Genomic DNA, 14,434 nt, shown 5'->3' with positions numbered 1-14,434 from the left:
ATGTCACCTCAGGAAACTCCTCACCAGGGTCATACACCGGTTAATTCAGTGAGCTGCATTGCTTTCGTCTTTGGATTAAAAGCCTTATTTAATTTCTATCACAGTGCATAGACATGAAAAACACTTAAGAGCACTTTTTGAGAATTTTGAAACGCAAAAGGACATTGCAAAACAAAAACATAGTAATTAGATTTTTGATACAAAATGTCATGATTCTTGGCCCAGGCTCATCTCTTCCTCTGTCAATACATAGATCCATGGAGTCAATTACTGAAAAGTGTGAATGTTAAAACTACTTAAAAAAAATGTTAATCGCAAAATAAATACTCCTTTTGATATCAAAACATTTTAAATATCCTGTTCTCTTTTGATGTCCGCTAGCAAAATAAAACCATCCAACATTTATGACAATGTTATAGATAGTACTTCAAAAACTGGTTATATGTACTGATTACAACAAAATGTAAAGTTAATAAAAAATTACAACAATGGATAATAATCATTTAATATACAATACTGCAACAGTTAGCTTGTTGGAATCATAGAGAACAGAATTAGTGTCCTGTTTAATCTGTAGGTGCGGTCTGATTCTAGGGCAAACTGTTAAAAGGCTATAGACTTTCTACAATGCAGGTATTATGCTTTTGAGGGTAAGACCACAAAAAAATAAATGTACATTGTGATAGTCTGTCTTCTAACCCCCAATGAACATGTCTTTCTGAAGTGGACAGTGAAAGGAGAAGTGGAATGAATACAACCTCTACTGAAAACCCCAGTGTTGAGGTGTTTACAGAACAGTGATTTAGACGTATGTGCAGGGGGTCGGGGTGGGCTGTTTGGTCAGCTGCGATCAGTGTATAAAGGGGGGTGGATTGGGGTATAGGGGGGGTCCATCTCTTAGCCTGGTTGTCGCTGTTCTTGATCAACCCCATATTATGGACATGTGGTCCTATTTGGCCAGCTGGACTGAGTGTATTGGAGAAGGGGAATATAGCCGTTATATACAAAGCACCGTTGTGTGTGTGTGTGTGTGTGTACCAGTGGAGGCTCCTCAGAGGAGGAAGGGAAGGACCATCTTCGGTGAAATTTCATAAAAATGTAAACATTAGAAACATTCAAGTTATACTTTTTAGATAAAACTATACTAAATATATTCATATGTCACCAAATAATTGATTAAAATACACTGTTTTGCAATGATGGTCTACAGTAACTTCAACAGCACTGTCTGGGGTAGCACCATGGTGTAGCTGGAGGACAGCTAGCTTCCATCCTCCTCTGACTTCAATACAAAACCTAGGAGGCTCGTAGGCCTCACCCCCTTCCGTAGACATACATGGTAATTATGACCACTTCCGGAGGAAGTCCTCCAACAGATCAAAGCTTTTATGATCAGAGAACAAATAGTGTGTTTTATTGGGATTGTGCCACAGAGCATTATGGGGATTCTATGTGTTTTGAAACTTGGTGACATTGTCAGATAGAGATTAAGAGTGAACAATGATAGTTGAGCATTTTGGGGATTTTATTTAATCCAAATTTGTTTTTTTTTCAAATGACAGGAGACAGAAGAGGTATATTATAGTTTTCTTGGTTTTAGAACTTCATTTTTATGTCCAGTTAGTGCAATTGATTTAACATTTTTAAAAGTTAGCCTCGCTAACTTCAGTAGCTAGCCGTCTGTGTTTGACTTAGTGAATTTTGAGATGTCTTGAGTTTAACTTCATAGAAGTAATGGAATGTATCTGCTATTTGTATTTACAGGTATGTCCCCTCCTGTTCACTGATTAAGAGGTTATGACCACTCCACTACCATTGTCAACTATCTCCTGACATGAACTGAAGCCATGTCTCATGTGCCCGCTCATCCACATTGAATGTTTCCTCTCCAAGCTCTGTAAGTCCCCCTATCAATTTTCTCTCGTTCATTTTTGAAGAGTCAAACACAATCACATTATTACACATCAATAATTTTACTCTTTGCTTAGACTAACTCATTCTGAGCTCTTTTGTCTAACTGTGTAGTGTGTTGTGTTATTGTTTGTCTTTCTAGGCAAATCCTGTCCTGCACTGGTCAAGCCTCTGAACACCTCAACTCATGCCTCATACCCTCATTCAATCACTGCTGTGGTCCCTTTCCAACACTGTAAGTAGCCCTCTCATTCCCATTCCCCATAATAGTGTACTATAAATGTCTTTATTAAATGCTTTAGGTTAAAATAATTAGTATTTGACGATTTTTGAAACACACTTTGTTGTCTCCGTGCGCTCCGCGCCTATACCCTGGGTCTACCATCCTCGTTTTTTAAGTCACCAGCCTCCACTGGTACTTACGTTTTGTTAGGCCTCCTGGATTGGCTGATGTGTTTGTGTGGGTATTTCATTAGGCTTATCTCTTGATCTGGCTGTAGTGTGTGTGTGCGTTTGGTCGGTCAGTCCTATCTCTTGAATTGTCCGATGTAGCTGTTCTCGATGCAGAGCACGGCGTAGGAGCTGTGACAGCTGCTGGTTCTCTGTTGGAGGAGCTGGCCCTCTTGTAGAGAGGAGGCCATGCCCGTCAGCGCACGCTCCCCTATACGCCACGTCTCACAGTAGTTATCCACCTGGCCGTGCCCCCTGCTGGTCGAACCGTGCCATATCATCTTGTCTGGCCTGGGTGAGGAGAGGGAATAAGGGAGAGAACGAGATGAAGGAATGAATCATCATATTTTTGCTTCCATTCACTTTCTCAGCTGTTAACTTTACATAACTTATCAATGCCTCCTTATGGGTGTTGTAAAAAGAGGTTTTGATATTTTGTGTATAGTGAGTGATATGTAGAAGTGTAGTTTATCACCATGTGCCGTCTGTGAAAATGTCTTTGCCATCGAAGGAGTAGATGGGTACATTGTCCTTCACTCTGCCCTCTGAGTCACTGAAGATGGCCTCCCAACTGTCAAACAGGACCTCATCCTATAGAGGGGACAGACAAATGGTTAGGGACAGTTGCTGCCAATTACTTAAATGATATGGAATGATACTGGGATTCTGAATGAAGCTGAAAATGCATCTCAGTCTTAGCCGATAGTACCTTTAGGTTGACGATGGGCATGCGATCTCTGTCTGACTTGCGGACGATGCTGTAAAGGTCCTGGAGCTTGGAGGAGAGGAAAGCCCGGAAGGTTCCCTTCAGCCCGATGGCCCGAGCCTGGTTGAAACACAGGAAGTCTGCCCCTCTGATACCCCGCATGTTACCCCCCTGGGGGGCGTTCAGGGCGACCAGGTGAATCTGCAGAAGGAACGAAGAAGAAAAGTCTGCTTTTAAAAACGTGCTTCCCATCACATCCACAACCAGAAGTATTTCAGCAGTGGCATGTTTTTAGATTACATTTATGACATTTAAATCACTGGCTACTCACGCTTGGGCCTGACGTGTGTTGGTGGCTGGGGGTCTCAGGAGGTCTGGGTCTGCGTTGTGGGGTTACAGGGTAGCGGGTGTCTGAGTAAACTGGGTTCTGTGGGACAGGGGCTGGCTGGGGCTGGACCGGCTGAACAGGGTCAGGGTTGTGCTGGTGGTCTGTATAACTGGGGTACCGTGGATCAGTGTGTGAGGGGTATCTAGGGTCTGAATGTGAGGGGTAGCGTGGGTCGGGGTGTGAGGGGTATCTAGGGTCTGAATGTGAGGGGTAGCGTGGATCTGGCTGGGCTGGATAGCGTGGATCCGTCTGGGCTGGGTAGCGTGGATCTGGCTGGGCTGGGTAGCGTGGATCAGGCTGGGCTGGGTAGCGTGGATCCGTCTGGGCTGGGTAGCGTGGATCAGGCTGGGTTGGGTAGCGTGGATCAGGCTGGGCTGGGTAGCGTGGATCAGGCTGGGCTGGGTAGCGTGGATCCGGGTGAGTCGGGTAACGTGGGTCGGGGTGAACAGGGTGTTGTCCCTCAGGCTGTGGCTGGTGGGGGTCTAGCTGTCTGGGGGGTTGCTCTGTGGCCGTGTTAGAGGGATGGTCTGGCTGGTAGTAGACCACTGGAGGAGGGTCGACAGCTGCTACCTCATTACCCTTCAGATGGATACAGGCAGAGAAGTCATGTCAATAAGATTCACTAATGTGATTAATAACTTCATTAAGTGATTCCTTCACTGTCACAATAGTTTGTCAGCATTTCTCAAGTGCACATTTCCAACGACTTACCTGGTCAGGGGGTAAAGCTATGTATGGTCCAAGCTGAAAGGTAAAACTTCCAAGTTAATCATGTAAACATTAACAAAGGATGAAGGTGTTGTATTTGATAAATATAGTGGCTTGCATCCATTACACCGGTAAACACTGCACCTGGATTTGCCGGAAACCATCTCGTACTCTGATGTAAAAGTCTGTTTGGTCGACCAGATACACCAGCGTCCCCTCTGCCTGTCGTCTGGCCGTGGCTGTCATCGTGTCATATGACCTCAGCACCATCACCTGTTCAAACGTGGACGACAAGGAGCTAAATGATGCCACATCCTGGAAGGGGTGTATATATCATCACAGTGAGGCCCCGTCCAGAAACAGGCCCTAACCTCCTAGACCCTACACTAGGAATGGAGGGGTTAACAGACTCACCCCAGAGGAGTGTCCATCAGTTCCAGGTGGGCCAGGAGGGCCCGGAGGTCCAGGGATGCTGATGGCTGAGATGTAAAAAGATCACATTCATTGAAGCTGTTAACCAAGGAGCTACTGTACTTCATGTCCCCAGAAAGTTGTGTTTCTGCCTATGTACTGTATGTATGTACTGTATGTATGAGTGTGTGTGCGAGAGAGTACGCCTCACTCTGTGTTGGCCTGTAGGCTCCAGGTGAAGAGGATGATCCTGAAGGTCCGGGGGGCCCTGGTGGGCCTGGGTTCCCTTGCCTGCCTTCGTACCCTCTTCCTGGGTTACCTGGAGGGCCCTGGGGCCCTGAAGGACCGATGATGGACTCTCCCTTTGGCCCCTGGAGATCGATAGATATTTGTCCTGCTCATTAAAACTTTCTAATTTAATTCAATTCCACATGTCTTTTGATGCAAGGCACTGATAAAACGTGGAGAATGCAGTAAAATAAAATGGCTGTTGTTGTTCAGTGGTTATTCTTACCGGAAGTCCTGGAGGTCCAGGTTGACCACCCTGTCCACCGTAACCGCCGCCATAATATCCTCCGGCTGGCTCGCCCTTCTCCCCCTTCATCCCCGAGTCTCCTCTCTCTCCCTTCATCTCCTTCTGCAGGGACACACACACACACACACACACCACGTCATTTGACCTCACGTCAAACACATACAGACGCGTGGCGGGTTGTGAGTGTAGAGCTCCTTTGTCGTAACGTCACTTACCTTGAAGGTGTAGATGTCAAAGTTGGACGTGAGACCTAGAGTGGAGACGATAGAACGTGAGTTCAATCAGCTCAATCTCGTGTGTTAGTACACCTCAGGCCAGCGGAGGTAAATAACTAGCTGCTTTTACTGTACCTGGTACCCCGGGTATTCCTGGTACTCCACGATCACCTTTGTCTCCTTTGGAGTCTGATGGGTGGAGGAAAAAGGCCAACATGTAAGCCAACACATGACATTGTTTTACATGTAACGTTCTATGTCATGGTGTGGGACTGGCCAATGAGAATGAGTTGACTTACCAGGATATAACCGTGAGACATCATCCCTCTGAGTGTGAAACAGAACAAAGGGGAGGAGAGTTACACTACTGTACCTTGGAAAGAAACCCTATTAATTTGTAAACCCACATTAGTGACTTTGTGGGTTTTAACAACCTGACTGACTACAGCATATAACTCACAACACCAACGTCTGGGAAAGATACAATACAGGATCAGACATCTACTCACATTGAACCTGTCCAGAGGTACTGCTGGCCCGGGGGGTCCGGGTGGACCAGGTGGTCCTGGAGGACCCTAAAAACATGGATCAATCTGGGTTAAACTGATGCCCTGTCTGGGTCATGACGGTCTAACCATACCACTGCTTTTCTGAATGATTTGACATGCTGACCTCTGGGTTGCATCCCAACAGTCTTTCATGTATGAATCCCATCAATCACCAACCAGCGGAGTCATACTTACTCCATATCCTCCAGTCCCTCCCGCTGAATCCCCCCTCTCTCCTTTGACACCATTCAACCCAGGACGGCCCTGTAACCAACACACTGGTTCACATCCAGCAGCAGTCCATCACCATGTTAATACTGAATGGGAAATAGCACACTTGGATTCTTTCTAATTCACACTTCAGTGCCATTTAGCAGACACTTTTATTCAAAGCGACTTGGGTGGTCCCAGGAATCGTACTCACTGTCATTGCAAGTGCCATGCTCAACCAACTGAGCTACAGAGGACCACCACTTGGCTAATTGCTGAACAGAGATACTTACCGGTCTACCTGGCATGCCTATATCTCCCTTTAGACCAGCTGGACCATAGGGACCCTATAGAGACAGAGAACAATATAAATCTACCAGGTGGACCCTATAGAGACAGAACAATATAAATCTACCAGCTGGACCCTATAGATACAGAACAATATAAATCTACCAGCTGGACCCTATAGAGACAGAATATAAATCTACCAGCTGGACCCTATAGTGACAGAACAATATAAATCTACCAGCTGGACCCTATAGATACAGAACAATATAAATCTACCAGCTGGACCCCATAGAGACAGAATAATATAAATCTACCAGCTGGACCCTATAGAGACAGAGAACAATATAAATCTACCAGGTGGACCCTATAGAGACAGAACAATATAAATCTACCAGCTGGACCCTATAGATACAGAACAATATAAATCTACCAGCTGGACCCTATAGAGACAGAATATAAATCTACCAGCTGGACCCTATAGAGACAGAATAATATAAATCTACCAGCTGGACCCAATAGAGACAGAAGAATATAAATCTACCAGCTGGACCCCATAGAGACAGAAGAATATAAATCTACCAGCTGGACCCCATAGAGACAGAAGAATATAAATCTACCAGCTGGACCCCATAGAGACAGAAGAATATAAATCTACCAGCTGGACCCCATAGAGACAGAACAATATAAATCTACCAGCTGGACCCCATAGCGACAGAGAAGAATATAAATCTACCAGCTGGACCCCATAGAGACAGAATAATATAAATCTACCAGCTGGACCCTATAGAGACAGAGAACAATATAAATCTACCAACTGGACCCCATAGAGACAGAATATAAATCTACCAGCTGGACCCTATAGAGACAGAAGAATATAAATCTACCAGCTGGACCCTATAGAGACAGAAGAATATAAATCTACCAGCTGGACCCTATAGTAACAGAGAACAATATAAATCTACCAGCTGGACCCTATAGAGACAGAACAATATAAATCTACCAGCTGGACCCTATAGAGACAGAACAATATAAATCTACCAGATGGACCCTATAGAGACAGAACAATATAAATCTACCAGCTGGACCCTATAGAGACAGAACAATATAAATCTACCAGATGGACCCTATAGAGACAGAACAATATAAATCTACCAGATGGACCCTATAGAGACAGAACAATATAAATCTACTAGCTGGACCCTACAGAAACAGAGAACTATGTACAGTACATCCATGGTTATCGATGGCTAATCAGAAACAAAGCATGTCACTGTTAAAGGAGAGTACTTACAGGAGGTCCCTCAGGTCCCGGGAGTCCCTTCTCTCCCTGCACACAGAGGTCAAAGGGTATAAAAAATGTATGTGGCATAGTGGGGCAAAAAAAGTATTTAGTCAGCCACCAATTGTGCAAATTCTCCCACTTAAAAAGATGAGAGAGGCCTGTAATTTTCATCATAGGTACACTTCAACTATGACAGACAAAATGAGAGAGAAAAAAATCCAGAAAATCACATTGTAGGATTTTTAATTAATTTATTTGCAAATTATGGTGGAAAATAAGTATTTGGTCAATAACAAAAGTATCTCAATACTTTGTTATATACCCTTTGTTGGCAATGACAGAGGTCAAATGTTTTCTGTAAGTCTTCACAAGGTTTTTTTACACACTGTTGCTGGTATTTTGGCCCATTCCTCCATGCAGATGTTTTGGGGCTGTTGCTGAGCAACACGGACTTTCAACTCCCTCCAAAGATTTTCTATGGGGTTGAGATCTGGAGACTGGCTAGGCCACTCCAGGACCTTGAAATGCTTCTTACGAAGCCACTCCTTCGTTGCCCGGGCGGTGTGTTTGGGATCATTGTCATGCTGAAAGACCCAGCCACGTTTCATCTTCAATGCCCTTGCTGATGGTAGGCTTTGTTACTTTGGTCCCAGCTCTCTGCAGGTCATTCACTAGGTCCCCCCCGTGTGGTTCTGGGATTTTTGCTTACCGTTCTTGTGATCATTTTGACCCCACGGGGTGAGATCTTGCGTGGAGCCCCAGATCAAGGGAGATTATCAGTGGTCTTGTATGTATTCCATTTCCTAATAATTGCGCCCACAGTTGATTTCTTCAAACCAAGCTGCTTACCTATTGCAGATTCAGTCTTCCCAGCCTGGTGCAGGTCTACAATTTTGTTTCTTTGACAGCTCTTTGGTCTTGGCCATAGTGGAGTTTGGAGTGTGACTGCTTGAGGTTGTGGACAGGTGTCTTTTATACTGATAACAAGTTCAAACAGGTGCCATTAATACATGTAATGAGTGGAGGACAGAGGAAGTTAAAGATGAAGTTACAGGTCTGTGAGAGCCAGAAATCTTGCTTGTTTGTAGGTGACCAAATACTTATTTTCCACCATAATTTGCAAATAAATTCATTAAAAATACTACAATGTGATTTTCTGGATTTTCTTTCTTCTAATTTTGTCTGTCATAGTTGAAGTGTACCTATGATGAAAATTACAGGCCTCTCTCATCATTTTATGTGGGAGAACTTGCACAATTGGTGGCTGACTGAATACTTTTTTGCCCCACTTTATAAAAGAGATAAACATAATAACATACAGTATTTCTACCAACTATAAATATAGTGTGTGATTTTTCTCACCGGTTGAGACCCCAGCCCTCCCAGGTACAGGGGTCTTCCATCAGGCCCAATGATAATACCAGGTTCTCCTTTCTCCCCCTGGACAGGACACAGGGTGGAGGGAGACATGTCAATACTTCATGCAATTTTCCCTGTACTGTACAGAAAACAAGATATGAATTAAGTTATTACCAGACCTTAGCTGCGTATCCTGGCTGTCCAGGCTCTCCTGTATCTCCCTTTGGTCCCATAGGCCCCTACAGAAGAAGTTGTGATCAGTATAAATAACAACCTTGTATGTGTATATTTTTAAAAGAGAGTTCCATTAACATGTTTTAGGCAGTTTTCAACATACAACTAGTAGGCCGTACAGCATTGTTTTTTTATATTTTTATATTAGGGAGCACTATTAAGGTGTTTCAACTGTGAAATATATTTTTTTTGAAATGTTCCATTAACATGCTATAAAATAGTTTTCTCCACCATACATCTAGAACAACACTGTCCGTTACACTATTTGGTGTGTTTCAACTGTGAAATATCTTTAGAAACAGTCATGGTAAATGTCTCCACTCCATTGTGTGTTCATTGGCAGTGTGATACTGATACATACTGGGAATCCTGCCCGGCCGGGAAGACCTGGTCCTCCCTGGAGAAAAGGAAATAAGGGTTAGAGTGACTTTCTAAAACATTATAAGACATTATAAAACTGCATGTAGAGTAGCATAGTGACTGTCTGCTGAGTCAAATTCTCACCTGTCCTTGATTCCCAAGAACTCCATCAAACTACAACAAGACAGACAGGTAGGTCAGTTGTGTCACTGAAACATCACTATGATCCAGAGCAGACAAGACCGTACAGTACACAGCCACACTCACGCTGCCTGAGGTCTGGTAGATCTGTCCCGGTGGGCCAGGGGCTCCTGGAGGTCCAGGGGGCCCCCCTTCACGTCCTGGCTCACCCTACAACACCACACACACAACATGAGAGCCGTGGGACAATTATTAGACTACCTACTCTACCGTTCAAAAGTTTGGGGTCACTTAGAAAAGTCTTTGTTTTTGAAAGAAAAGCAAATGTTTTGTCCATTTAAAATAACATCAAATTGATCAGAAATACAGTGTAAACATTGTTAATGTTGTAAATGACTGTTGTAGCTGGAAACGGCTGATTTTTTTATGGAATATCTACATAGGCATATAGGGACCCATTATCAGCAACCATCACTCCTGTGTTCCAATGGCACGTTGTGTTAGCTAATCCAAGTGTATCATTTTAAAAGGCGACATGATCATTAGAAAACCCTTTTGCAATTATGTTAGCATCATGTTATCAGGAGTAGTTAACTCACCCTTTCTCCTCTGTCTCCCCTCTCCCCTTTGTCTCCCTGTGTATACACAAGAAACAAAACAGAATAGGTTAGTGCACTTTGTGTGGGTTACTCTAAAGCCTAAGTAACGTTCTAATAGATTCTGGGGAGGTGGCTGAGGGATAATGATCTTCTACCAATTGTCCTGGGAATCCGTCCATCCCTGGTGTTCCATCCCGTCCTCTTGCTCCCTCGCTCCCCTTCTCTCCCGAAAGCCCAGGCAAACCAGATCTTCCCTGTATGATGACAGGAATACAGTAAGCATTGCTATATAACAAAGATATGGCCTCCAATCAAACTTAGCAATATATTCAAAGGGATTTCCTGGTTCTTACCGGAAGGCCAGCGATTCCGGGCGGACCCTGAAAAACAATGGATATGTGACTATGTACAGTGCCTTGCGAAAGTATTCGGCCCCCTTGAACTTTGCGACCTTTTGCCACATTTCAGGCTTCAAACATAAAGATATAAAACTGTATTTTTTTTGTGAAGAATCAACAACAAGTGGGACACAATCATGAAGTGGAACGACATTTATTGGATATTTCAAACTTTTTTAACAAATCAAAAACTGAAAAATTGGGCGTGCAACATTTTTCAGCCCCTTTACTTTTAGTGCAGCAAACTCTCTCCAGAAGTTCAGTGAGGATCTCTGAATGATCCAATGTTGACCTAAATGACTAATGATGATAAATACAATCCACCTGTGTGTAATCAAGTCTCCGTATAAATGCACCTGCACTGTGATAGTCTCAGAGGTCCGTTAAAAGCGCAGAGAGCATCATGAAGAACAAGGAACACACCAGGCAGGTCCGAGATACTGTTGTGAAGAAGTTTAAAGCCGGATTTGGATACAAAAAGATTTCCCAAGCTTTAAACATCCCAAGGAGCACCGTGCAAGCGATAATATTGAAATGGAAGGAGTATCAGACCACTGCAAATCTACCAAGACCTGGCCGTCCCTCTAAACTTTCAGCTCATGCAAGGAGAAGACTGATCAGAGATGCAGCCAAGAGGCCCATGATCACTCTGGATGAACTGCAGAGATCTACAGCTGAGGTGGGAGACTCTGTCCATAGGACAACAATCAGTCAGTCGTATATTGCACAAATCTGGCCTTTATGGAAGAGTGGCAAGAAGAAAGCCATTTCTTAAAGATATCCATAAAAAGTGTTGTTTAAAGTTTGCCACAAGCCACCTGGGAGACACACCAAACATGTGGAAGAAGGTGCTCTGGTCAGATGAAACCAAAATTGAACTTTTTGGCAACAATGCAAAATGTTATGTTTGGCGTAAAAGCAACACAGCTGAACACACCATCCCCACTGTCAAACATGGTGGTGGCAGCAGCATGGCTTGGGCCTGCTTTTCTTCAGCAGGGACAGGGAAGATGGTTAAAATTGATGGGAAGATGGATGGAGCCAAATACAGGACCATTCTGGAAGAAAACCTGATGGAGTCTGCAAAAGACCTGAGACTGGGACAGAGATTTGTCTTCCAACAAGACAATGATCCAAAACATAAAGCAAAATCTACAATGGAATGGTTCAAAAATAAACATATCCAGGTGTTAGAATGGCCAAGTCAAAGTCCAGACCTGAATCCAATAGAGAATCTGTGGAAAGAACTGAAAACTGCTGTTCACAAATGTTCTCCATCCAACCTCACTGAGCTCGAGCTGTTTTGCAAGGAGGAATGGGAAAAAATGTCAGTCTCTCGATGTGCAAAACTGATAGAGACATACCCCAAGCGACTTACAGCTGTAATTGCAGCAAAAGGTGGCCCTACAAAGTATTAACTTAAGGGGGCTGAATAATTTTGCACACCCAATTTTTCAGTTTTTGATTTGTTAAAAAAGTTTGAAATATCCAATAAATGTCGTTCCACTTCATGATAGTGTCCCACTTGTTGTTGATTCTTCACAAAAAAATACAGTTTTATATCTTTATGTTTGAAGCCTGAAATGTGGCAAAAGGTCGCAAAGTTCAAGGGGGCCGAATACTTTCGCAAGGCACTGTATTAGTTGATGTGATTGTAAAGGCAATCCAAATGATGAGTGGATGGCAATGTATAGATCACCTGTGGTCCTGGAATCCCTATCACTCCAGCAACACCATTGACCCCCGTCACTCCGGAACCCTCCCCGTCACCCTACACAGAGAGGACACAGATACAGTTCAAAAAAGACAATTCCACAAAAATATGTCATCAAATATACAGTATGTAGTCAATTTGGTAATCATTTGTATGAAGGGAGCTTTGGGGTGGGAGGTTAAGCTGTAGTTGATGTAGTCTGGGTGGGTGGCAGGAGTTGTGTACAGTACTCACATAACGCACGGGGTAGGAAGGTCCGGGTGGTCCTGGAGGCCCAATCGGTCCCATGGGCCCAGGAAGCCCAGCCAAGCCCCCCTGCCCTGCCTGACCAGGCACTCCAGGGTCACCCTGAGAACCCTGGTGGTTAGGAGCGAAGAGGTGAGAGAACGAGAGAGAGAGATTGTAAAGGTGTGTGTGTGCATGTGTGTGTAAAAATCAGCATTCCATTTACATGTAGACATAACAGACAAATAAAGAAGCATTCCACAAAATTGGAAACACATTTAAGCTGAATTATTACTATAACAAGCAATGTAAATCAATATTGAAAATAATAAAAAACAATTATAAAAAACAATGACTGCATATAGTTTAGTTCCAATATAAAACATCCAGACTGATGGTAAAATATCTTAAGCAACTACATGCTATTTAAGATATTATGTCAGAAGTCAAACAAGCAAATGTTCCATTTGTCCTATAATGAACACACTGGGAATTAGAGTTTTTCTCAGTGAGTTGATTCCCCCATGTGATGAATGCAGCCGAAACCAAGGAACCAATAGTAGGCAGTCGAAACCAAGGAACCAATAGCAGGAGACCCAGTAGTACCTGTGACCCATCACCTTCACTAAAGATACTGGTTAAAAAGTTGGAGAAGGAGGAGAAGGCAGACAGAGTTTTGCTAGAGGAAGACAAGGATAAGGGAGAATATCTGTATCCTGAGAAAATCCTCACACCCCCACCAACATCATGTTTAGACTATCGATCTCTAGGAGAAGTCCCACACAAACATCATGTTTAGACTATCGATCTCTAGGAGAAGTCCCACCACCAAAATCATGTTTAGACTATCGATCTCTAGGAGAAGTCCCACACCAACATCATGTTTAGACTATCGATCTCTAGGAGAAGTCCCACACAAACATCATGTTTAGACTATCGATCTCTAGGAGAAGTCCCACCACCAACATCATGTTTAGACTATCGATCTCTAGGAGAAGTCCCACCACCAACATCATGTTTAGACTATCGATCTCTAGGAGAAGTCCCACCACCAACATCATGTTTAGACTATCGATCTCTAGGAGAAGTCCCACACCAACATCATGTTTAGACCATCGATCTCTAGGAGAAGTCCCACACCAACATCATGTTTAGACTATCGATCTCTAGGAGAAGTCCCACCACCAACATCATGTTTAGACTATCGATCTCTAGGAGAAGTCCCACACCAACATCATGTTTAGACTAGAGGTCGACCGATTATGATTTTTCAATACCGATACCGATTATTGGAGGACCAAAAAAGCTGATACCGATTAATCGGCCGATTTCTAAAAATGTATTTGTAATAATGACATTTACAACAATACTGAATGAACACTTGTTTTAACTTAATATAATACATCAATAAAATCAATTTAGCCTCACATAAATAATGAAACATGTTCAATTTGGTTTAAATAATGCAAAAACAAAGTGTTGGAGAAGAAAGTAAAAGTGCAATATGTGAAAGAAAGAAGAAAGCTAAAGTTTCAGTTCCTTGCTCAGAACACGAGAACATATGAAAGCTGGTGGTTCCTTTTAACATGAGTCTTCAATATTCCCTGGTAAGAAGTTTTAGGTTGTAGTTATTATAGGAATTATAGGACTATTTCCCTCTATACCATTTGTATTTCATTAACCTTTGACTACTGGATGTTCTTATAGGCACTTTAGTATTACCAGTGTAACAGTATAGCTTCCGTCCCTCTC

The 14,434-nt window shown here is 43.2% G+C and overlaps 1 protein-coding gene across 6 annotated transcripts in view; it reads right to left on the bottom strand.

Moving 5' to 3' along the window:
• Positions 1–69: 69 nt before the first annotated feature.
• Positions 70–14,434, bottom strand: part of LOC110528829 (collagen alpha-1(XVIII) chain) — a 73,524-nt gene continuing 59,159 nt past the window's right edge. For all 6 annotated transcript variants that reach the window (XM_036982580.1, XM_036982581.1, XM_036982576.1 and 3 more), the window contains 26 exons: positions 12,692–12,814; positions 12,443–12,514; positions 10,699–10,725; positions 10,501–10,599; positions 10,346–10,381; positions 9,873–9,956; positions 9,750–9,779; positions 9,607–9,642; positions 9,191–9,250; positions 9,015–9,092; positions 7,662–7,697; positions 6,376–6,429; positions 6,068–6,136; positions 5,834–5,899; positions 5,624–5,651; positions 5,460–5,513; positions 5,325–5,359; positions 5,089–5,211; positions 4,786–4,945; positions 4,578–4,642; positions 4,308–4,436; positions 4,167–4,199; positions 3,399–4,034; positions 3,071–3,268; positions 2,837–2,952; positions 70–2,652 (listed from right to left, as the gene is read on the bottom strand). In XM_036982580.1, the coding sequence (XP_036838475.1) occupies positions 2,439–2,652; positions 2,837–2,952; positions 3,071–3,268; positions 3,399–4,034; positions 4,167–4,199; positions 4,308–4,436; positions 4,578–4,642; positions 4,786–4,945; positions 5,089–5,211; positions 5,325–5,359; positions 5,460–5,513; positions 5,624–5,651; positions 5,834–5,899; positions 6,068–6,136; positions 6,376–6,429; positions 7,662–7,697; positions 9,015–9,092; positions 9,191–9,250; positions 9,607–9,642; positions 9,750–9,779; positions 9,873–9,956; positions 10,346–10,381; positions 10,501–10,599; positions 10,699–10,725; positions 12,443–12,514; positions 12,692–12,814 (2,661 nt within the window). In that variant the 3' untranslated portion in view covers positions 70–2,438. The remainder of the gene's footprint in view (positions 2,653–2,836; positions 2,953–3,070; positions 3,269–3,398; positions 4,035–4,166; positions 4,200–4,307; positions 4,437–4,577; positions 4,643–4,785; positions 4,946–5,088; positions 5,212–5,324; positions 5,360–5,459; positions 5,514–5,623; positions 5,652–5,833; positions 5,900–6,067; positions 6,137–6,375; positions 6,430–7,661; positions 7,698–9,014; positions 9,093–9,190; positions 9,251–9,606; positions 9,643–9,749; positions 9,780–9,872; positions 9,957–10,345; positions 10,382–10,500; positions 10,600–10,698; positions 10,726–12,442; positions 12,515–12,691; positions 12,815–14,434) is intronic.

The sequence above is a fragment of the Oncorhynchus mykiss genome, chromosome 7, assembly GCF_013265735.2.
Source record: "Oncorhynchus mykiss isolate Arlee chromosome 7, USDA_OmykA_1.1, whole genome shotgun sequence".
Lineage (NCBI taxonomy): Eukaryota > Metazoa > Chordata > Actinopteri > Salmoniformes > Salmonidae > Oncorhynchus > Oncorhynchus mykiss.
This window is presented reverse-complemented; position numbering and strand designations above follow the sequence as displayed.